The 24,726-nt window shown below is 44.6% G+C and overlaps 1 protein-coding gene across 1 annotated transcript in view; it reads right to left on the bottom strand.

Annotated features, from left to right (window-relative positions):
- The window catches only part of HNRNPLL (heterogeneous nuclear ribonucleoprotein L like), a 102,690-nt gene that overhangs the window by 33,921 nt on the left and 44,043 nt on the right, over positions 1–24,726 (bottom strand). The window contains exons 3-7 of the mRNA XM_040429578.1: positions 19,671–19,908; positions 17,310–17,395; positions 7,948–8,044; positions 7,795–7,867; positions 288–359 (exon numbers count right to left, since the gene is read on the bottom strand). Of these exons, the coding sequence (XP_040285512.1) occupies positions 288–359; positions 7,795–7,867; positions 7,948–8,044; positions 17,310–17,395; positions 19,671–19,908 (566 nt within the window). The remainder of the gene's footprint in view (positions 1–287; positions 360–7,794; positions 7,868–7,947; positions 8,045–17,309; positions 17,396–19,670; positions 19,909–24,726) is intronic.

The raw sequence follows: 24,726 nt of genomic DNA on the forward strand, positions 1-24,726 counted from the left end.
GGAGTTCTTTTCCGTCATAGCACTTTATGCATTTGCGGCTATATTTGAATATGGATGTTTGATTTATGTTGTATGTATTTCTATTAATAAAATGTCATTACATTATATGTACGTTGGTGATTCCTTGCATGGTGTCGCACATATTCAGCTAATTTGAAATTTGTTTGCATTGGATGTTCTAACATTCTCTTTCACCCCATACCAACCCCAAAAAAAGGTGACCCTAGTAGGACGTCTCATCACACCACTCACTGCAATGATTAGATAAGGATCTTAAAGTAGCATACCATATCCATCATATCTGTAGGATGACGGATGGTCGCCCAGAATGGCTTGTCGCTGGCGCCCCTTGCCCCGGTCTGAAAGAGAGCAAAATAAGTCGTGCATAGATCAACATATAAGAAAATCCTGGTTCTTTCCTCCCTCTTTAATGATAATCTCAATCATTAGGCGTTAACATAGGCTAAACTAACAGACCAATGGACTAGACATGGAGGAATACGGATCAATATGGATCTTTCCCATGCTGTTTTATAAGCATAAGAACATAAACAATCCCCGTTCCTGCACCTATGGTTCACTGAAGGACTACATTTTATCAGACAGAGCAAGTAGATATTTATAAGGAGTTATTTGTGGAAAATAGTCGCATTTTTACACCAAGACAAGGGATGAGGGCAGAGCGGGGGGTGTGTCAAGAGCCGTGGCCCGGTAGATTTACAACTTTTTGCCTGGAAAGGCAAAAAAGTAGATGAAAAACTACTATATTTTCACCTTTGCCTTGCACTGAACTCTCTGAATGCTTAGAGGGGATGTTCAGCTTGGAAAAAAAAACTCTGATCATACAGTAGATTCCCAAAAATAACCAACTGCAGGAAGCCCGCCATATGACAGGAGGATACACAAACTATACAACCCCTATAATACAGCCATCCGTGCATTCGTTTTCAGATTCATAACATACAAAGCAAATAGTGCCATCCATTGCGGAAAAATTACAAATTCGATACACAGGATGCTGAAGAAATTCGGATCTAACAATACCACTGAATATGGAATAGATACGGATACATTTAAGGCACAGAGATATACATAAGAGGAATACATTGTTCTCACATATTTTCTATAGTCACAAGTACATGAAGATGTAGTTTCCTTCATGGTGGACACATAACAGACTGGTGGGTGAGAATCAAATACACTTCAAAAATGTAATTTATACAGAACACGTAAATAAAGGGGGTGTGCTGCCCTATACCATCAATACCATGTCACTCTAAAGTGGACCTGCCAGCTTTTTTGACATGTCAATTTTAGGAAATACTTGTCCTTTGATAATATAAGATTGCTAAGATTGTGATTTTTCTCTTTTATTTCTCCTAGAAATAAATGAATACGCTGACAGTGGCTGTCCATTTTCGCACAGAGCTCTGAAGTGTAGTGTGCCAGCTTCACCCCAGATCCACCTCTGACCATTAGCCCTCCAGCCGCAGTGTGGCCATGCTAATCTCTACACTGCTCGGTACTTCCATTATAATCGTTGATCCAGGGAGTTATTCTGATTGCCTGATTGGAGTCGGGAAGGAATTTTTTATTCCCCTAAAGTGAGGAAAATTGGCTTCTACCTCACAGGGTTTTTTTTGCCTTCCTCTGGATCAACTTGCAGGATGACAGGCCAAACTGGATGGACAAATGTCTTTTTTCGGCCTTATGTACTATGTTACTATGTATAATCAGTCGTAAATAGCACTGTATGACATTGTGCCTGTTGGCCAGGCCACCCTCACCCAGCTTTCTGTCCTAATTGCCCCCGAAAGACCTGCCACCCTAGCTAGGCCCTGAGAATTTACTAAAACAGACACGTCAGGAGAGCCGACATTTACACTAGTACTGTATAACATTTCATATTAGCAACATAATATTTCAGGAATAGTAATGTAACAAATCACATGCTTCAAACAGTACCTTCTTCCTACTACAAGCGTCACCATTTCCAAAGAAGACTCCTTTCAAGAGGTCTCAGCATAATCCAATAATAACCTGTATTACATGGTTTCACAATTAACAATCCGCAGTTAACAATATAAAAGGTCAATGCTGAACAGAATTTATGCAGAAACAGGAAAATATACATTGTTTTTGTTTTTTTTCCTTCTAAAAATCAACCCAATAAACAATTTAAAACTGAACAGGATTACAGACAAGTATAAGAGACGTAAGAAAGGGGTCATATCCATTGACCAGTCCGGACACATTGGTAAGGACGGGTCATAGAGTATAAACTTCAGACTCGGCACAGTACCATCATTTTCTCGTCTGGATCTGACCCCCTTTGCTGAGATATGGCCCTCAATATTGGAGAGGTATGGCAACCACTGCATCCCATGGCCGGTGAGACCACTGCTGTGTGTACAAGTCCTTGTTGCCATTAGATGGAGGAGACTGAAGACAAGGCAGCAGGAACCAGAGCAAAGTGTAGTGGTGACGGCAGCAAGGACCTGTCTCATGACACCAGCCAGATCCTGCGAGATCACGCTGTCCCCTCCATCAGGGCCCAGAAGAAAACTCTACCTCTGGAGAGATGCAGCGGTTACCGCCCCCATGGCGAACCGCTGTGTATTTGCTTCTAGCGCACCTCAGCAGATGGGGGTCGGGTTCAGACAGAACAAGAAGGAAAATGCTCTGGGGGCCTCTGGCAATATGGTACTGTGCAGAATTTAAAGTTTATGTGACAGGTCCCCCTTAAAGGGGTTCTCATAATCAGCCTGTATCACCTATCCACAGGTTCAGTTATTAGTAAATTATCATCTGTCATGTGGATAGGTGATAAATGTTGAGTGTGGAAAAAACTGTTTGACTAAAAACTTTTTTTTTTTTTTTGTTTTTGTTTTTTTTATAGAAAATATCACACCCAGGTAAACTAGGTTGCAATAAGAACTGCAGACTTGCATTGCTTCATTATATCATTGTGTTTTGCCCTGATCTGTTGCTGCTGCTCTACACAACAATTACAGAAACACGGGATATGTGGATGCCATATAGATAGCACTACGAGGAGGAGGCCAGGCAATACAAACACACTGTGAACACTGGCTATTTCATGGTCAGATGTCTGAATGCTTGCTATGTGTTTCATCATACGCAGATACAGGGCTTGTTACAGTGTGATCATCACATGCCTGAAACAGCATAAAGATTCCCATTCAATGACTAGAAGCAGAGATTGTGGAAACGGTAAAGACTTACATGTCACTGTGCACGTCACGACACTGCGATGAGCGCGTGTGCGGCATGCGAGCGCTAAATTTTGTAAACAGCTAGCAGCAGCAGGACGACTGGACAAGAAACGCATTGGAGAAGGGTTGAGTAGAACACAATTTTTGTATTTTATACTATTGAAGGACTATTGAAGAAATTTTTTAATAAACTCTGACAACCCCATTATTGAGGCATACCCGAGGACCAGTAAGTTACTCACTTCTCTGGTCTCCAGTGTTGTCCAATGCAATACTTTTGGAATATGCTCACATCATTTAAAAAAAGGGTTTTCTGGGAATTAAGTATCCTCATTATAGGTAAGCACTATCTGATGGGGGTCTGACTCCCACTGATCAGCATGCCAAGCTCAGGGCTGTACACTGTATAGTGGCCTTGCTTGGTATTGCATCTCTCAATCCCATTCACTTGAATGGGACCGAGTTCCAGAAAGGTCACCGAAAGGGACCGACGTTACATTACCAGTCAGATATTGATGAACTACCCTGAAGATAAGTCAAGATTTAACTGTTGGAAAAACCCTTGAAGGGTTAGACTACGCAGCTTACACGTTCTTGGTTGCGCCCAAGTATCGCAGTGGGAAGTCACTGTAGTGGCGCTTGCCTAGAAATTAATGGGTGTCACGACCATGGTCATGGTCGTGACTCTGGACCCGCATGTGGTTGCCTGCGGTTTGGTAGTGGTCAACTACATGGTGAGAGCTACTTGTTTGTTGCCTCACGTGTGGTTGCCGCTGGCAACAAGATTGTGTTTGGCGGTATAGCATCCTGAGCGGTTGCTAGGCAGCTTGCTGCCAAGTGCATGCGGTAGCTCCTGGTTTGGTTTGTATGGTGTGCACTGTTACACCTTCCGTCACTTGTGGTTGCCCGTGGCAACGTGTAGTATAGTGTGCGTGTGTGGCAGTGTCTCGGCCTGCTGGCTGATTCCCAGGAGATGATTGCCACGCATGTCGTTGCCGCCGGTAAATGGTGCGGTGTGATATTTATGTGGGCACTTTCCCAGTTTGTTGTGTATGAGGTTTAGTTATGTATGCACTTTCCCATTAAGTGGTTTCACTTCCCTCCTTGGTGTTGGAAGGGTTAATTCCCTTTCCACTGTGTGTCTGTGGCCACTTTGGGCTATATAGCCTCAGTTGAGACCTGATGTCTGAGGGGTACTCCAGCCTTGTTTGTAAGCTGGAGGCACCCTCCTGGTCCCTTATACCATCTGCCAGTGAGGGCCACCCTTGTGGTCATAAATGTTTTTATGTGATGTTAAGTTGATGTGGCTTTCCTTTTGTTATTTAATGCAGCTATGGATCTGGGTTCCTGTCTGTATGTGTGTTGGCTGTGTCATTTTAAGTATTGTGTGGACGTCAGCGTGTCAGCACAGGGATCCAGTCAGCAAGGCTGTGGCAGGTAGGTGGAACTTGTGTAGTTCACCTGCCATATCCATAGGTCTGTTTTTGTATCCTGTTTCCTTGCAGCTTGGCCAGTGAGACTCCTGTTCCTCCGTGTCCAGGAGGAACGGGCTGTCTACCCACTTCCTAGCTCAGGGATCGGCAGAGGGTCAGTAGGGATCCGAGGTTCCTGAGCATGAGCCCTCCTACCTTCAAGGTCGGCTCATGCAGCTAGGAGTCAGGGTCAGATTAGGGAAGCTCTAGGAGGTGACCTGCTCCCTATTTCTGTCGTCCTGGCCGAGCAGCCACTAACATTTTCTGGCATCGCACGGCTGAGGGTTTTCCCCATCCTCAGCCGTGACAATGGGGTCACAGTGCAACTCACACGTTTGCCTCAACAGCGACCCCAGAATCTCAAAAAATTAAACACTTCTGGCTGCTACACTAAGATCCCACTGTGATCCGACTGATGTTTTGTGACTAAGATCGCAGTGTAGCCAAATCCTAATGGATACGGAATCATTGAAGAACATGCAGGGAACCGTGATATAAGTGAAGAAACTGGCACACCTATCCATCCTCCATTTAAAATTTAACATGAGTTGCTGGGCACGAATAATTTGTTTTTTTGTAATTGTTGTGTTTTATTTATTCTTTAGTCTTCCAAACTAAACTCAAATTGAGATTTGCAAGTCATGTAAACCACAAAGGAATAGGGATCTTGAGAAATGCATTTCACAACAAACCTAAAGAGGTATTCCGGTTTTAATTATTACATTTATTTACTTAGCGAATAGGATGATGAGCAATTTTCTAATATACATCTATTTAAAATTTTGCTTGCAGACTTTTATTTATATCCATACAGTAGCCTCTCCCTAAAGAAAAAAATGGTATGGCCCATTTTAGACCTGCAAAATGCAGCCATAGAGAGATGATAGGACTTAAAACTGGGTCAGGCATGTGAGCTATCATGTGACCCTCACAAGTATCATGTGACCTGGCTTTCAGTTAACTGCCCAGGTATCTAACATGTGAATAGTAGTATATTAGGGAGCAGAATATATTTTGTATTACTACCTGCAGCAGCACCTCAACAACATGTGTGTCAGTGTCTATGTAGCAGCAGATCTGTGTCTTGTGTTTTTTTTTCCACATTAAACTTTATTAATGACATGACATCACCTAGATACAGGCAGCCATTTTTTTCAACATCACAGCCATGTACATACACACAGTAATGTAGTTAAAGTAATACCCATTATAAAAATCATGATTCCACCACTAGTCCTATTTACTGATCACATGCATGTGTCCTGTGTGCTGACCCAGCACATGTATATCATGTAACACTGCTGCTTAATGAATGTCACAGATTAGATGATGTGAAGAGTGTCACATGACAGGCGCCATGGATACATTACATAACTGATACATGGGCTATGCCATTCTATTGCATATAGGGGTCAAATGCCTGATATAAGAAAGGTATGTAAGCAGCAGAATATTAAATACATGTATATTTGAAAATGTTTTGATTTCCTATTATATAAACAAAAAATTACAAACTGGAATACCCCTTTAAAGGGCCACTAGACTTACATACAAAATTTTAATTACATTCATATGTATGTTACATGTGCCAGTCTGTATTGAAATAACTGGACAAAATGATGCCAAGTCCCTGAAACTTATATGTATTTGTGAAGGCTACTGGTTCCATGGGAAAAACAATACAAATTAACTCATGTCACTCAAACAGAGACTCATCTGTAGACCGATGTTCAGCGGTTCTTGCCACTTGTCAGTACAGAGCAGGGTACTAGATGAGATTCCTTAGAAGCGGTCCAGGGGTACTGAAAACCCAGCAGGTGTATGGAGACTTATTCACAGGAAATGCTCCATGGGAAAAAGTATGCAAATATCCTCACGTCAGCCAAGTCAGAGGTCCTCCAAAAGGAAGAGAGACCCATCTGTACAGAACTGTTTTGGGCTTCTAGCTCCTCATCACAAGAACCCCCAACAAGCTGTCTACAGATGAGTCCCTCTTGCTTTTGGAGGCATCTCTAGCTTGGCTGATGTTTCTACCATTGAGCATTTCTTGTGAATAAGTCTACATAGACCCACTGGGTCTCTTCGATGGAAGCCAGTACTACCTGAGCTGCTTCTAAGGAATCTCACCTAGCACACCAACCCTGCTGTGTACTACAAGGGGTAAAAATGTTAACAAAACAGATGGGTCCCTCTTCTTTTTGGAGGAGTTTCTGGTGTGTCTGACATGAACTAATTTGGAGGCTACTAAAAATGTTGGCAAAAATACCATGGTATGATTACACATGCGCTCACATCTCCCATGAAGTCTAACTAAACAATGACAGAGGAAACATCTTAATAACGCAACATTGTAGAAAATAGAGAGCAGAAAATGACAGTACAAAATGTTCCCTCGTTTACGTCCCATCTACCTGGACTGCTTTTCTCAATGTTGCTAGAATTATACACCATAAACTTTTAGAAACCAGATGACTGTGCAGCTGACAGTCACATACAATGTGAAGATAAACCATTCCTCTAAAGTCCTGAAAATGCTGATTACTTAAGTCAATGTGCATCCAGGTGACAGCTTTCATCGAGCAATGACACCGTAATTCAATCCATGCAAGTATGCAGAGGGCCGTCAAAGGTCCATCTCTGGGAGCCTGTGGTGGTGATGATGCATGCAGAATGCAGTCAAAGTGAGTTGCAAGTCTGTGGTTTTAAGAAGGACATTTTCAGAGAGCTGATACCGATGTGGTGCATGGTAGAGTCAGCCTGCTGGAGGATCCTCCGCTAAACTTCTGAATGCCTTGTCCAGCTTGGGGGGAAAAGAAAGTCTTGTCCGTTGAGATGCAGCGTGCAAGTATATCGATTGAGAATACATTCCTTCCCTCAGCATACGCGAGAGGAGAAAACGGGGAATGAGCTGTTCAGAGAAACGGTACTGCGGGCAGGTCTGCGTGTGGGGGCTTCTCTTGGTATCTGAAAGGTTCACCACAGAGACCGCTACTAAACCACACCCTACAGGGCAGCTACCCTGGACCTTAACCAGATTGAAACCATACATTTACCCACATATGAAGCCAATATTCTGAAGCTCCTACCTCGTCTGTTCAAGTAGGGTTTGCTGTAATCCCAGCTATCATTGTCGTTCCGAATAACATTGAGGCGCGTGGGCTGTGTACAATGAAACGAGTAGTTAATGTCACAGCAGCTGCGGAAACGGAAAGGATGTAGACGGAGTAAACATGGCTTACCCTGGCATATTCTATCTTTAGTGTGCAGCATCCAGCATAAATGTCTGCTCCGTTCAGTGCAGCTTTGGCCTTCTGGGCACTAAGCACAGTCTCAAATGTGCAGTGGCGTTAAGGAACATGGATGCAGATAAAAGCAGAATCTTACAATAAACGGCAAGCTACAATTCATGAGCACGGCAAACTGCAATGTAATCAATCCTGGTAAATGATCAAATATTCAGGCCCACATCCTCACTAATTTGAAGGGAGAGTAAAAGTAGACAATCTAAGAACGCACCAACTTTATCACAGGGGCTGATGCTGGATGATAAATGTGGTGTCTCTCTATATTGTCTAGTCTGGTTTATACCACATATTGGCCGTCATTTATTATCCCCTTTAGGACCCTGCCATTTTTCACCTTTAGGACCAGTCCATTTTTTGCAAATCTGTCACTTTATGTGGTAATAACTTTAAAACGCTTTTACTTATCCAGGCCATTCTGAGACTGTTTTCTCATCACATATTGTACTTCATGACACTGGTAAAATAGAGTCAAAATATTTCATTTTTATTCATGAAAAAAATACCAAATTTACAAAAAAAATTGAAAAATTTGTACATTTCCAAACCTTAATTTCTCTACTTTTATAATAGATAGTAATACCGCCAATAGTTATTACTTTACATTCCCCATATGTCTACTTTATGTTTGGATCATTTTGAAAATTACATTTTATTTTTTTTGGGACGTTAGAAGCAAATCTTAAATTTTTTTTAGAAAATTTCCAAAACCCAATTTTTTAAGGACCAGTTCCAGTTATGAAGTAAATTTCTGGGGCTTAAATATTAGAAACCACCCACAAATGGTCCCATTTTAAAAACTACACCCCACAAGGTATTCAAAACAGATTTTACAAACTTTGTTAACCCTTAAGGTGCCCCACGAGAATTAAAAGAAAATGGGCATGAAATTTCAAAATTTCACATTTTTTTTTGCAGATTTTAAATTTTAATCAATTACCCTGAATCTGAAGTTTACAAAAACACCCCACATCTGCTCAAAAACTGATGTATGGGCGCACAGCAGGCTTCAGAGTGGAAGGAGCATCATATGGCTTTTGGAGGGCGGATTTAGCTGGAATGGTAATTGGGAGCTCTGTCGCATATGAAGACACGCTGAGGTGGCCCTACAATGGAAACCCCCAAAAGTGACCCCATTTTGAAAACTACATCCCTCAAGGAATCTTTCAAGGTGTGTAGCGAGCACTTTGACCTCAAAGTTGTTTCTTAGAATTAGGAAACACATGGCAGTGAAAATGAAAAATTGCATGTATGGGCGCACAGAAGGGCTCTAGAGTCAAACAGCAAAATATGGATTTTGCCAACCTGAATTGGCAGACATTGATTTTAGGTGCCATGTCGCATTTAAAAGATTGCTGAGGTCCCCAGAAATTAAAAACCCCAAAAAGTGACCTTATTTTGAGCACCCCCATACGAACATATTAAGTGGTGGAAAGGGCACTTTTGACCTAACCGGTGTTTCACAGAAATGAATATGTAGTGGTTGGTGAAAAGTGGATCTGTAAGCTATGCGTACTAAATCAGAGATGTAAGGTGGTAAAACTACAGGGTACATCATGGATTAAATTAAGTTAATACTCCATGGATGAGTGGTAGATTTTAAAACACTCCTGCATGCACAGGCCAGGTTTTTCAGGGCAGGTTTCGCAGTGATAAATGGTGTCTTTCCTTATTCCCCTTTTGGAACACATCTTTTTTGGGTCCTTCCCTTCCTTGCTGTCTGGGGGGCTTGACCCGGAAAATGTTGCCCTGGTACAACACGGCCACCATGACTTCCTGAAGTACTGGGACCCTTAGGGCCTTGATAACCACCTCTTAGAACTGAAGGAAAATTCCTGTGTGGCCTTCAGATTGAAATAGGACGTACACATTGCCATCTGTACAATGTGTACGGCCAGCTTTTTGTACCACAATTTAGTTTTTAGTGTGGCACTGTAGGGCTTCAGAAGTTGATCTGAAAGATCCACCCCTCCCATGTGCCTGTTGTAGTCCAGGATACAAACTGGTTTGGGGGTAGTAGTTGCGGTACCTCGTAAAGGAGCAGGGGAGCTAGTGTTAGTGTGAATGGTGGACAGTACAAAGACGTCCCTCTTGTCCTTGTACTTAACCACCAGCATCTTCTCATGGAGGAGAGCCCTACTTTCACCCATTCTCAGCGGTTGCCCTACCATGGATCTAGGGAGGCCTCTCTGATTTTTGCGCACTGTGCCGCATGTCACAGTACCTCTGGCAGTTAGGGACATGAATAGTGGTATGCTGGTATAATAGTTATCCACATAGAGGTGGTAACCCTTATCCAACAGTGGGTGCAGTAAGTCCCACACAATCTTCCCACTTACTCCTAGGATGGGGGGGCATTCTAGGGGTTCTATCCGGGAATCTTTCCCTTCGTAAATGCGGAACTTGTGGGTGTACCCGGAGCTACTCTCACAAAGTTTGTATATCTTACCCGTTTGCTAGGCAGGTACTGGCAGAATCTAATCCTCCCTTTGAAAAGTAATAGGGACTCATCTACACTGACATTTTTATCTGGGTTGTGCACCTCAGCAAACCTGGTGTTAAAGTGGTCAATGACAGGCCTAACCTTGAATAGACGGTCAAATGTCGGGTCATTTTGTGGTGGGCACTGTGCATTGTCGTTACAGTGTAGGAATTTCCTAATTCACTCAAATCGCTTCCGGGTCATGGTGTTACTGTAAATTGGAGTCTGGTAGAAAATGTCCGAACTCCAATATTGTCTAACGTTTGGCTTCTTTACAACCCATATGCAGCACGAGTCCCCAAAACTCATCAACTCTGCTGCACTTACTGGGGTTCAACTAAGGCTACATTCACACGTCCGTGGTGTGTTGCGGACCCGCAAATTGCGGGTCCGCAACACACCAGCCCGTCGCCCCCATAGAAATGCCTATTCTTGTCCGCAAGCTGCGGACAAGAATAGGACATGCTCTATCTTTTTGCGGAGCTGCGGACCCAAAATCGGGGCCGCGCTCCGCAATTGCGGCTGCAGACAGCACACTGTGTGCTGTCCGCATCCATTCCGTCCCCATAGAGAATGAATGGGTCCGCACCCATTCCGCAAAATTGCGGAAAGGATGCGGACCCATTTTGCGGACGTGTGAATGGAGCCTTAGGGGTCTAGCGTATGCTGATGTAGGGTTCTGATCAATGAATTGTTGGGTGTATAAATTGGTTTGGGCCAGCATTACATTTACAAAATCTTCAGAGAAGATTTTGAAAAAATCTAGTTCAGTGAAGCCTGCACAGTTTATCTGTATTCCGGAGCTGCCCACAAAATCCAGAATTTGGGGCTGATAATTGTCAGGGGGTGGGGTCCATAAGGGTTCACTGTGGGGGGCTGCCTCCGCTGCTACCCTGGGGCGCCTTCTAGAGGGTCCCTCATCAGCGGATGATGATGATGAGGGAGTAGAGGCATAGAGGAAAGTGGCATCCTCTTCTCCCTCACTGGCAGACTCAGTATCGGAGGCAAGCATGGCGTATGCCTTTTAGGCCTCTTTCACACTACAGTATGTCGATTTCAGTGTTTTGCTTTCCGTTTTTCACGGATCCGTTGTTCCGTTTTTTTGTTTCTGTTGTGTTTCCGTTTCGGTTCCGTTTTTCCGTTCCGTTTTTCCGTATGGCATATACAGTATACAGTAATTACATAGATAAAATTGGGCTGGGCATAACATTTTCAATAGATGGTTCCGCAAAAAACGGAACGGAAACGGAAGACATACGGATGCATTTCCGTATGCATTCCGTTTTTTTTGCGGACCCATTGACTTTAATGGAGCCACGGAACGTGATTTGCGGCCAAATATAGGACATGTTCTATTTTTCAACGGAACGGAAAAACGGAAATACGGAAACGGAATGCATACGGAGTACATTCCGTTTTTTTTGCGGAACCATTGAAATTAATGGTTCCGTATATGGACCGTATACGGAACGCAAAAAAACGGCCCGCAAAACGGAAAAAAAAAAACGGTAGTGTGAAAGAGGCCTTAAGCTGAGTATACTCGTTGGGACGGACGGGCCATTTTTATTTTATTGGGGTGTAACGTGCAAAATGTGTAAACCTTTATTTAGTGTGAGGGGTGTTTATGTTGTGTTTTCACACAAGAAGGGGCTTGTAATAAATTATAAATTAATTTTAGAAGATAAAAAAAAAAGGGGGAACATTTTTTGTAAAAAAAAGAATTTTTCTGCACAAAAAAAAAAAAAAAAAAAAAACAACAACAAACTTGCAGTGCAAACTAACTACCAATAACTGCAGGTCATTTTCACACAAAAAAATTAATAAAATTAAAAACCTCAAAAATGTGCAGATGTAAATGAGCACACTACTGATCTGTGCTCTGCAGCACGCATGCACACAGATCGTGCGTGCATGCAAAAACCGTAGTATAAAAATTCACTACAGTGTTAAAAAAGTGAACACTGGCTAAAAATTATATATATTATATAATTGTATGTATATATATATATATATATATATATATATATATACACACACATATATATATATATATATATATATATATATACATACATACACACTGTATATATATATATATAAGCCCTAACTACAATTTCTTCTTTTTGAACCCAAAAAAGGGAAAAATTGGCAAATAAATCAACAAAGATGTGAAAAAAAAAAAAAGCGCAAAAAATAATCCCCAGGTGCTGATCAGGCAGGTATGCACTGAACAGCTCTTAGTGGTCACAACTCGCACGCAGAAAAAGTGGTGGAGAGTTGGAAAATTGTAAAAATAAAAAATAAAATAAAATGAAAATGACCAAAAAAAGCACACGGACCAAATGGCGTTCTTCTTTTCTTCAGGAAAAGTTTAAATCACAGTGGTGGTGCACCACAAGTCCCAGCAAGCCAACAAGCAGCACAGAACCTCTCTGCATGCAGTCACCAGCTAGAATGGCTGCATGCAGGGAGGTTCAGCCTCTTCCTGTGCAGCTATAGCGTTGCCATTGGCTGGAGCGTTGTTCCAGCCAATCGCAGCGCTGGCAGGGGATGCCAAACACTGGTGTCCCCTGCCTCACCACGAAGGACACCAGAGTTGACCGGTTCAGCACCAGTCTCCTCCCCCTTACCCGCAGCTCCATACTGCTTCCGGTGATGTGATTTGCTGGTCTTCATTGACCGGCCAATCGCAGCGCTTGGAGCTGCAGGAGGGCCCGAAAGACACCATGCTGCCCTTACCTGGCATGGATGCCTGCCAGTAAGAGCAGCCATGGTGCCCCGATTTCCCTGCGATCCTGCCCCAGCACCCCAGCTGCGCCATACATGTACGGCGTCGGTCCTCAAGGGGTTAAGAGACTTGCGACTATTTTAATCGTAAAAATAGTTGCAAGTTCCTTTTTTTAATCAGCTGCACAGTAATATCTAGTCACGCGGCCGGTTTTACACAGTGTTTGGTAGTTGGGTGGGATGGGGTCGCAGCAGGGGCATGGTAGTCGCGGCCCTGGCAAATTTACTAACATTTACACCCAGAAACAGGGGCTGGAGCAGTTTCTCTCTCCAAGAAATTTTCGTCCACTAAAGCAGCTGTCCCCAACCGCCGGGCCGCGGCGATCAGGGCCGTCTTTATGACGGTACTAATGAAGCGCTTCCATTATGGAAGCGCTTCATTAGTACAGGAGGACCAGGAAGCGGTGAAGGATCTGTACTCACCGCTTCCTGGTCCTCGGCTCGGCTATCGGCTGTGCACAGCGTGAGGTCACTCTGTGCGCCATGATACACAGCAGACAGCAGGAAGAAGAGGATCGCGATGGTGACCAGGATAGGTAAGTGTTTTTTTATTTTTATTTGCGCTGACATAAGGGCTGATGGCTGACCTGGGGGGCTGACATATGGCTGACATAAGGGCTGGGGGCTGACATGGGGGGCACAAGGGCTGGGGGCTGACATGGGGGGCACAAGGGCTGGGGGCTGACATGGGGGGCACAAGGGCTGGGGGCTGACATGGGGGGCACAAGGGCTGGGGGCTGACATGGGGGGCACAAGGGCTGGGGGCTGACATGGGGGGCACAAGGGCTGGGGGCTGACATGGGGGGCACAAGGGCTGGGGGCTGACATGGGGGGCACAAGGGCTGGGGGCTGACATGGGGGGCACAAGGGCTGGGGGCTGACATGGGGGGCACAAGGGCTGGGGGCTGACATGGGGGGCACAAGGGCTGGGGGCTGACATGGGGGGCACAAGGGCTGGGGGCTAACATATGGCTGACACAAGGGCTGGGGGCTGACATAAGGGCTGGGGGCTGACATGGGGGGCTTATGGCTGACATAAGGGGCTGGGGGCTGACATGGGGGGCTTTTGGCTGACATGGGGGGCTGGGGGCTGACATAAGGGGCTGGGGGCTGACATAAGGGGATGGGGGCTGACATAAGGGGATGGGGGCTGACATGGGGGGCTTATGGCTGACATAAGGAGCTGGGGGCTAACATATGGCTGACACAAGGGCTGGGGGCTGACATGGGGGGCTTATGGCTGACATAAGGGGCTGGGGGTTGACATAAGGGGCTGACATGGGGGGCTTTTGGCTGAAATGGGGGGCTGACATAAGGGGTGGGGGCTGACATAAGGGGATGGGGGCTGACATAAGGGGCTGGGGGCTGACATGGGGGGCTTATGGCTGACATAAGGAGCTGGGCGCTGACATAAGGGGCTGACATGGGGGGCTTATGGCTGACATGGGGGGCTGGGGGCTGACATAAGGGGCTGGAGGCTGACATAAGGGGCTGGAGGCTGACATAAGGGGCTGGAGGCTGACATAAGGGGCTGACATAAGGGGCTGGAGGCTGACATAAGGGGCTGACATAAGGGGCTGGAGGCTGACATGGGGGGCTTATGGCTGCTGACATGGGGGGCTTATGGCTGCTGACATGGGGGGCTTATGGCTGCTGACATGGGGGGCTTATGGCTGCTGACATGGGGGGCTTATGGCTGCTGACATGGGGGGCTTATGGCTGCTGACATGGGGGGCTTATGGCTGACATGGGGGGCTTATGGCTGACATGGGGGGCTTATGGCTGCTGACATGGGGGGCTTATGGCTGACATGGGGGGCTTATGGCTGACATGGGGGGCTTATGGCTGACATGGGGGGCTTATGGCTGACATGGGGGGCTTATGGCTGACATGGGGGGCTTATGGCTGACATGGGGGGCTTATGGCTGACATGGGGGGCTTATGGCTGACATGGGGGGCTTATGGCTGACATGAGGGCTGGGGGCTGATGGCTGACATGAGGCCTGGGGGCTGATGGCTGACATGGGGGGCTGATGGCTAAAGGTTGGGGGGTTGATCTGAGGCATTGGGGGTCTGAATAACATTGGGGGTCTGATTGCTGGTCTGACCTGAGGTGTAATAAAAAATATTTTTTTCTTATTGTTCTACTCTAAAACCTAGGTGCATCTTATAGGGCAAAAAATAAGGTAAGGTGCAGCAGAGACCAGGTGCAGCAGAGACCCTAGTCAGTTTATATAGTCGTTATATAGTGTTATATATTTTAATATGCACCTTGTGTTTTGTTATGCGCGTGAGTCAGTCAGCGCCGACTAGCACCCCCTAAGCCCCGCCCCAGAACCCCTTCCCCTTCCCCCCCACCCGGTCCCTGGGAAAATGGTCTTGCATGAAACTGGTCCTTGGTGCAAAAAAGGTTGGGGACCACTGCACTAAAGGATGTTTGACCGCTTATCCATTCAAACAGGTTACGGGCAGCCTAAGAGAAAAGCTGAGATGATGTGCGTTATTAGCATTAGTGAACAGAATAAAAATACCGTAATATATCCAACCAAACTCCCTATGTATCTGCTGTCACATATTAATGTCCTTTATTCCTTCCATATATTTCAGAGAGCGTGTTTAAATGTAGCGCTGAAAGTAATGCAACATTTAGGGGGACATTTTTACAGCTATAATTTAGTAGTCGAGGTGGTACACTGAACATCAAACTTAATTAACCTTCAAACAAATATGTTTTTTTCACAATTACATTCAGTGGCTCCAGCATGACATATAATTTATGCCAACCATTTCAAAGCAACTGGTTATAAAGTAGTAATATCCAACCCTGTCCCAAAGGGCTACCTACTATATGTCCCTTGTGTGCTTGCTCTGTAACCTGGGCCCCAGGGGAACACAGGTTAATGATCAGGCAGGAGCCTTACCTTTGACAACAAGTCCGTTCTCATCTGTGTTCTGGGGGCACTTTGGTATCTTGATGGTAGGTTATATATGTATATATACTGTACATATGGGCTTGTAATATCTGTGACTTGTGTCCTCCTCATAGATATTTTGCAAAAAACAAGAACACATCCAGGGGTGGACTAGGAACTTAAAGAGGACCTTTCACCGATTATTACACTATGAACTAAGTATACAGACATGGAGAGCGGCGCCCGGGGATCTCACTGCACTTACTATTATCCCCGGGTGCCGCTCCGTTCTCCCGCTATGCCCTCCGGTATCTCCGTTCACTAAGTTATGGTAGGCGGAGTCTGCCCTTGTTCTTCTGTAGTGCTGGCCAATCGCATTGCAGAGCTCACAGCCTGGGAGAACATAACCTCCCAGGCTGTGAGCTCTGCGCTGCGATTGGCCAGCGCTACAGCAGAAGGGCAGACTCCGCCTACCATAACTTAGTGACTGAAATCTCCGCCTACTATAACAGTGAGCGGAGATACCGGAGGGCATAGCGGGAGAACGGAGCGGCGCCCAGGGATAATAGTAAGTGCAGGGAGATCCCCGGGCGCCGCTCTACATGTCTGTATAGTTAGTTCATAGTGTAATAATCGGTGAAAGGTCCTCTTTAAAGTAGCTCTGGAAAAAATACTAAAAGTGGCCCCTTTTTGTAGTCGGGTCCAAATTGATAGAAGGCAGGGCCAGTAATACCATATTGTGGCACATTATACCAGCCCAACAGAGCCAAATACCACAGTCCATCACAAAATACTGCCAGCAGCACAAAATACATCCCCGAAAAAATTCCACTGGCCAGCCGTGAGGAGGGCCCTGGCAGCCCCCTGGGCATCGGCCCACCGGGACATTTCCCTGTAAGGTCTATGGCCAATCCGCCCCCGAACACATCTCACAACTAGTTTTATAAAAGTTGTATTTTCTTTTGATAGGGCTTTTGTAGTTAAACAGAGACCACAAATTACGCTGTGTATGCAGGTCATGTGTGTATGTAGACCTACCCCTTGTCACATGGGTACATCCGAGGCCCCCATTAAATTTTAGGCCATAAAAGATTGACCACCACTTCTATAAAGGATATTCCACCATGGCTTGAATTCCATTTCTCTTAAAAATTACTATGCGTTCCACTTTTCCTACAGGGTTGCAGACAGAATAAAGGACATCCTATGGAAGAAAAAAAATACAAATTATTAAAAAAATGTATATATATTTATTTGCTGCTCAGATGTAAGCCTGGAGGTCTTCTGGCGTGTGATTATTTTACAGCCACTGTTTTGTAGTTAATGTTAATTCTGCGTGTGTCTTCTAGCTATACTGACACTACTATTTGCACAACACTCCTACTATAGGCACTGTGTGGAATATCAAGTCAGTGATGAGCACTACTGTTTGGAACAAATCAGACGTGTTAAGTGTGATACATGATCTGGACACTCAGATAACACAATTTTGTCTTGAGATTTGGTTTAAAGGTCCGGCTACATGGCGACATTAGTTGCATAATGCATTTCAATGGTGTCGCAATGCTACATGATATGACAGTCGCAAAAGTCCAATTTCTCTGCAACTGTCGCATTGCGACACCTTTGAAATACCGTACCTTATAATCACGTCGCCATGTAACCGGACCCTAAATGTGTGGCAAGTGTAATAAAGGGTGGGCCATTATCTAAAAAAATCTAATGCAGTTTCATCATTAAAAGGGTTGTTCAGTTTCAGGGCGAAACTGGACAACACATTGGGGTACATTTATCAAGCTTGTGTTTTTTTAGACTGCGATTAGACTGGAGTAGTGGATTCGCCTGTCAGGATTTTGCTGGCTATTTAATAAAAGCTGCAAAGCAGTTGATGAATGAGGCGCCTTTGTATTAGGCATCATGCACACGACCGTTGTTTGGGTCCGCATCTGAGCCGCATTTTTTGTGGCTCAGATGTGGACCAATTCACTTTAACGGGGCCGCAAAAGATGCACACAGAACTCCGTGTGCTGTCCACATTCGTTGCTCCGTTCGTGGCCCAGCAAAAAATAAAAAATAGAACATGTCCTATACTTGTCCGTTTTGTGGACAAGAGTAGACATTTCTATAATGGGCGGCCTGTTCCGTTCCGCTAATTGCGGTATGCACACGGCCGGCATCCGTGTTTTTCAGATCCACAATTTGTGGACCACAAAACACAGCACGGTCGTGTGCATGTAGCCTTGGTCAGGTCTATGGTGGTTCAATTTCAATTAGAAGGGTCTAATTAGCATAATTACCAAAAAGTCGCTCGTCTACCAGAGATTGTGACTTCTAATGCAAAAATAGTCGCACTTCACCATTCAAAACAGGCCAATAAAAATAAGCCTGCACTGCAGTGGAGTGAAGATTAGATTGCACACATTTCAGTCATAAAAAAAGGCGCACCTACATAAATAGATCGAAAAAAGTCGCAAAAATTAGACAACTGCAGAATTAGTCTAAATCTTCAAAATTGTCAAACGAGGTGCAAATGCCTCCAAAACAGGAGAACTCTCTGTAGTAAATGCGCCTAAAAAAATAGACTGCCTAAAACAGCATTTTTGCGACCCAAAACAGGCACAAACACTGTAATAAAAGTGCCCCTTTATGTAATGGATCATAACTTACCTGGCAGATCCCACCCTGACATTTTGGTTCTCCAGACCAGATTCTGTTTCCCTGGCTGCAGCGGTAAAACACATGACCACTGCAACCAATCTATGGCCTCAGAGGCCAGCGATTGGCTGCAGCAGTCACGTGCTGACGACTTGACATCACTGCTGCAGCCAGAAAAACTGATCCCAGCTGGGAGAACCACAGCAGCTGCGCCAGATCTGCCAGGTAAGTAATGATCACTTCTTTATTGCAGGGGGATATTTTGTGTCATCCCCCTACCCCTTAACGAGAGCAAACATTCATATCAACGGTCAATCTTGGTAACTGGCTCATTTGTAGGGTGATGCAGTTGTTTATGCGGCACATAAAACCGGGTGTAAACAGGGGCGTGCTGCTGACAAACAATGAAACTTGTATGGGGATGAACGACTGTAGAAACGATTGTTCATCCTCATACAAAGGGGATTGTTGATTGATGACTGCTGAATGTAAATGCAGCCGAATGAGTGGAAATGATCAGGAATGACTTCATCAGCCCATGTAAACTGTCCCTATGACTGTGAAATGGCAGCGAGCCCATAGCGCATCTCCCAGAAAGCGGTTAGTGCACCCCACCTGTTTGATGGTATAACACAGGGATGAGCAACCTCCGGCACTCCAGCTGTTCAGAAACTACAACTACCAGAGTGCTTCATTCAGCCCTACGGGGGTTAGCAGAGCAGCTGAGCATGTTTGCATGCTGGGAGTTGTAGTTTCACAGCAGCTAGAGTGCCGAAGGTTGCTGATCCCTGGTACTGTATAGCACATGTACTTCTCAGACTCACCACTGTAATTGGATAGAGGGGATTCTGGATGGAAAGAAGAAGGACTTTGTTGCCACCAGATGGGTCTTCAGTGTTCGCTGGTCTGGTAATCCGTTTGCTTGTGGAGTAGTTGAAAAATGCCTGTTGTCCTGCGATGTAGACTGGTTCTTTGCTAGCAAAAGTCACGCATTTCTTTGAAAATTCAGTATCCTCAAATTCAACCAGAGCTTGGCGCTTAAAGGGCATCATCATCACATAACTAAACAAGGCAAAAAAATTTAATAAAACATTAATACGATTATTAAGAATCTTTGGTTTAGTCATTTGTTCATTTATGGTTGCTAACTTGGACTGACTTTCTACATATTCCAGTAAATGGAACGTCCCCAGCAGCATATTTATGCCACCCAACACACTGCCATTCTCTATTACAATTAGGCAACTTGCACAGGAAAATGGGCATTAAAACGGGCACACATTTTTTTCATGGCCAATTTTCAACCATGTGTGCATCCATTTTCTGGCCGTCTGTTCATTTTTAACCACCTCAGCCCCCAGTGCTTAAACACCCTGAAAGACCAGGCCACTTTTTACACTTCTGACCTACACTACTTTCACCGTTTATTGCTCGGTCATGCAACTTACCACCCAAATGAATTTTACCTCCTTTTCTTCTCACTAATAGAGCTTTCATTTGGTGGTATTTCTTTGCTGCTGACATTTTTACTTTTTTTGTTATTAATCGAAATTTAACGATTTTTTTGCAAAAAAATGACATTTTTCACTTTCAGGTGTAAAATTTTGCAAAAAAAACGACATCCATATAGAAATTTTGCTCTAAATTTATAGTTCTACATGTCTTTGATAAAAAAAAAATGTTTGGGTAAAAAAAAAATGGTTTGGGTAAAAGTTATAGCGTTTACAAACTATGGTACAAAAATGTGAATTTCCGCTTTTTGAAGCAGCTCTGACTTTCTGAGCACCTGTCATGTTTCCTGAGGTTCTACAATGCCCAGACAGTACAAACACCCCACAAATGACCCCATTTCTGAAAGTAGACACCCTAAGGTATTCACTGATGGGCATAGTGAGTTCATAGAACTTTTTATTTTTTGTCACAAGTTAGCGGTAAATGATGATTTTTTTTATTTATTTTTTTTTTCTTACAAAGTCTCATATTCCACTAACTTGTGACAAAAAATAAAAAGTTCTATGAACTCACTATGCCCATCAGCGAATACCTTGGGGTCTCTTCTTTCCAAAATGGGGTCACTTGTGGGGTAGTTATACTGCCCTGGCATTCTAGGGGCCCAAATGTGTGGTAAGGAGTTTGAAATCAAATTCTGTAAAAATTGACCTGTGAAATCCGAAAGGTGCTCTTTGGAATATGGGCCCCTTTGCCCACCTAGGCTGCAAAAAAGTGTCACACATCTGGTATCTCCGTACTCAGGAGAAGGTGGGGAATGTGTTTTGGGGTGTCATTTTATATATACCCATGCTGGGTGAGAGAAATATCTTGGCAAAAGACAACTTTTCCCATTTTTTTATACAAAGTTGGCATTTGACCAAGATATTTATCTCACCCAGCATGGGTATATGTAAAAAGACACCCCAAAACACATTCCTCAACTTCTCCTGAGTACGGAGATACCAGATGTGTGACACTTTTTTGCAGCCTAGGTGGGCAAAGGGGCCCATATTCCAAAGAGCACCTTTCGGATTTCACAGGTCAATTTTTACAGAATTTGATTTCAAACTCCTTACCACACATTTGGGCCCCTAGAATGCCAGGGCAGTATAACTACCCCACAAGTGACCCCATTTTGGAAAGAAGAGACCCCAAGGTATTCGCTGATGGGCATAGTGAGTTCATGGAAGTTTTTATTTTTTGTCACAAGTTAGTGGAATATGAGACTTTGTATGAAAAAAAAAAAAAAAAAAAAAATCATCATTTTCCACTAACTTGTGACTAAAAATTAAAAATTCTAGGAACTTGCCATGCCCCTCACGGAATACCTTGGGGTGTCTTCTTTCCAAAATGGGGTCACTTGTGGGGTAGTTATACTGCCCTGGCATTTTACAGGGGCCCTAATGTGTGGTAAGTAGGTAAATGACCTGTGAAATCCGAAAGGTGCTCTTTGGAATGTGGGCCCCTTTGCCCACCTAGGCTGCAAAAAAGTGTCACACATCTGGTATCTCCGTACTCAGGAGAAGGTGGGGAATGTGTTTTGGGGTGTCATTTTACATATACCCATGCTGGGTGAGAGAAATATCTTGGCAAAGACAACTTTTCCCATTTTTTTTATACAAAGTTTGCATTTGACCAAGATATTTATCTCACCCAGCATGGGTATATGTAAAAAGACACCCCAAAACACATTCCTCAACTTCTCCTGAGTACGGAGATACCAGATGTGTGACACTTTTTTGCAGCCTAGGTGGGCAAAGGGGCCCAAATTCCTTTTAGCAGGGCATTTTTAGACATTTGGATACCAGACTTCTTCTCACGCTTTGGGGCCCCTAAAATGCCAGGGCAGTATAAAAACCCCACATGTGACCCCATTTTGGAAAGAAGACACCCCAAGGTATTCAATGAGGGGCATGGCGAGTTCATTGAAAAAAAAAAATTTTGGCACAAGTTAGCGGAAATTGATTTTTTTGATTTTGTTCTCACAAAGTCTCCCTTTCCGCTAACTTGGGACAAAAATTTCAATCTTTCATGGACTCAATATGCCCCTCAGCGAATACCTTGGGGTGTCTTCTTTCCAAAATGGTGTTATTTGTGGGGTGTTTGTACTGCCCTGGCATTTGAGGGTCTCCGCAATCATTACATGTATGCCCAGCATTAGGAGTTTCTGCTATTCTCCTTATATTGAGCATACGGGTAATGAGATTTTTTTTTTCCGTTCAGCCTCTGGGCTGAAAGAAAAAAATGAACGGCACAGATTTCTTCATTCGCATCGATCAATGTGGATGAAAAAATCTCTGCCAAAAAAAGAAAAAAGGACGGGAAAGGCGTCTGCCAGGACATAGGAGCTCCGCCCAACATCCATACCCACTTCAGCTCGTATGCCCTGGCAAACCAGATTTCTCCATTCACATCAATCGATGTGGATGAATAAATCATTGCCGGGATTTTTTTTTTTATATATACAAAGTGTTTGCCAAAGTATATGAACACCGCCACCTCCTCAGCTCATATGCCTTGGCAAACATATCTTTTACTGCAGAGGAGAAATCTCGTCTTGCAGCGCCGCATACACCGACTTGCGTGTAATCTGACAGCAGCGCAATGCTTCTGTCCGAATGCACATCAGTGCTGCAGCTGGTCGATCGGATGGTCCACCTGGAAGGTAAAAAAAACAAAACAAAAAAGAAAAAACCAGGCCGCAAAGCAATAACTTTATTAACTTTAGAACAGAACATATTAACTTTTTTAAACTTTTTTAACTTTTTTACTTACCGGTAATTTTTTTTTTGTTTTTTTTTTTTTACCTTTATAGAACAAACCTCTCCTTCCCCATGGGACAATGTGCAAAGCGCAAATCGCCCAAAGATGTGGCGAAGTACGTTATGCACTTTATCCCAGGTGAAAGGAGAGGTTTGCAGCAGCTGTGAGAGAAAGGGCCCTAATAGCCCTGTGTGCCTGTCCTGGTGAGATGTGATCCCTATGCTAGGTGTACCTGTGTGTGGTACTTCCGGAAACACTCTCCTAAGCATAGGGCAGGGTGGTCCGGACAGTCAGGACAGAAATAGCGGGTGTCACGCCTTATTCCACTCCTGCTACAGACACGACATTTTTTTCGGGGTGGCGGTTGGGTTGAGGTACCAGCAACGACACTGGGGAAATGTCGCTCGTGTAGACGGCTAACTACACTGGTGGATGGGGCCACGGAACCTCCTGGGTAAAGGAGGTTCTCGATGATCTCTTCCTGGAATTTGAGGAAGGATCGTGTTCTCCCAGCCTTACTGTAGAGAACAAAACTATTGTAGAGCGCCAATTGAATTAAATATACAGACACCTTCTTATACCAGCGTCTGGTTCTGCGGGAAACTAAATAGGGAGCCAACATCTGGTCATTGAAGTCCACCCCTCCCATGAGCGCATTATAGTCGTGGACTGAGAGGGGCTTTTCAATGACACGGGTTGCCCTTTGAATTTGTATTGTCGTGTCTGCGTGAATGGAGGAGAGCATGTAAACGTCACGCTTGTCTCTCCATTTCACCGCGAGCAGTTCTTCGTTACACAAGGCAGCCCTCTCCCCCCTTGCAAGACGGGTGGTTACAAGCCGTTGGGGGAAGCCCACGCGACTAGTTCGCGCGGTGCTACAGGCGCAAATCCGTTCTAGAAACAAATGCCTAAAGAGGGCCACACTTGTGTAAAAATTGTCCACATAAAGATGGTACCCCTTGCCGAATAAGGGTGACACCAAGTCCCAGACTGTCTTCCCACTGCTCCCCAGGTAGTCAGGGCAACCGACCGGCTCCAGGGTCTGATCTTTTCCCTCATAGATCCGAAATTTGTGGGTATAGCCTGTGGCCCTTTCACAGAGCTTATACAATTTGACCCCATACCGGGCACGCTTGCTTGGGATGTACTGTTTGAAGCCAAGGCGCCCGGTAAAATGTATTAGGGACTCGTCTACGCAGATGTTTTGCTCAGGGGTATACAAATCTGCAAATTTCTGGTTGAAATGGTCTATGAGGGGCCGAATTTTGTGGAGCCGGTCAAAAGCTGGGTGGCCTCTGGGACGGGAGGTGGTGTTGTCGCTAAAGTGCAGGAAACGCAGGATGGCCTCAAATCGTGTCCTGGACATAGCAGCAGAGAACATGGGCATGTGATGAATTGGGTGCGTTGACCAATATGACCGCAATTCATGCTTTTTTGTCAGGCCCATGTTGAGGAGAAGGCCCAGAAAAATTTTAAGTTCGGAAACTTGGACTGGTTTCCACCGGAAAGGCTGGGCATAAAAGCTTCCCGGGTTTGCGGTTATAAATTGTGTGGCATATTGGTTGGTCTCTGCCACGACTAAGTCCAAGAGCTCCGCAGTCAAGAACAGCTCAAAAAATCCCAGGG

The sequence above is a fragment of the Bufo bufo genome, chromosome 4 (genome assembly GCF_905171765.1).
Source record: "Bufo bufo chromosome 4, aBufBuf1.1, whole genome shotgun sequence".
Lineage (NCBI taxonomy): Eukaryota > Metazoa > Chordata > Amphibia > Anura > Bufonidae > Bufo > Bufo bufo.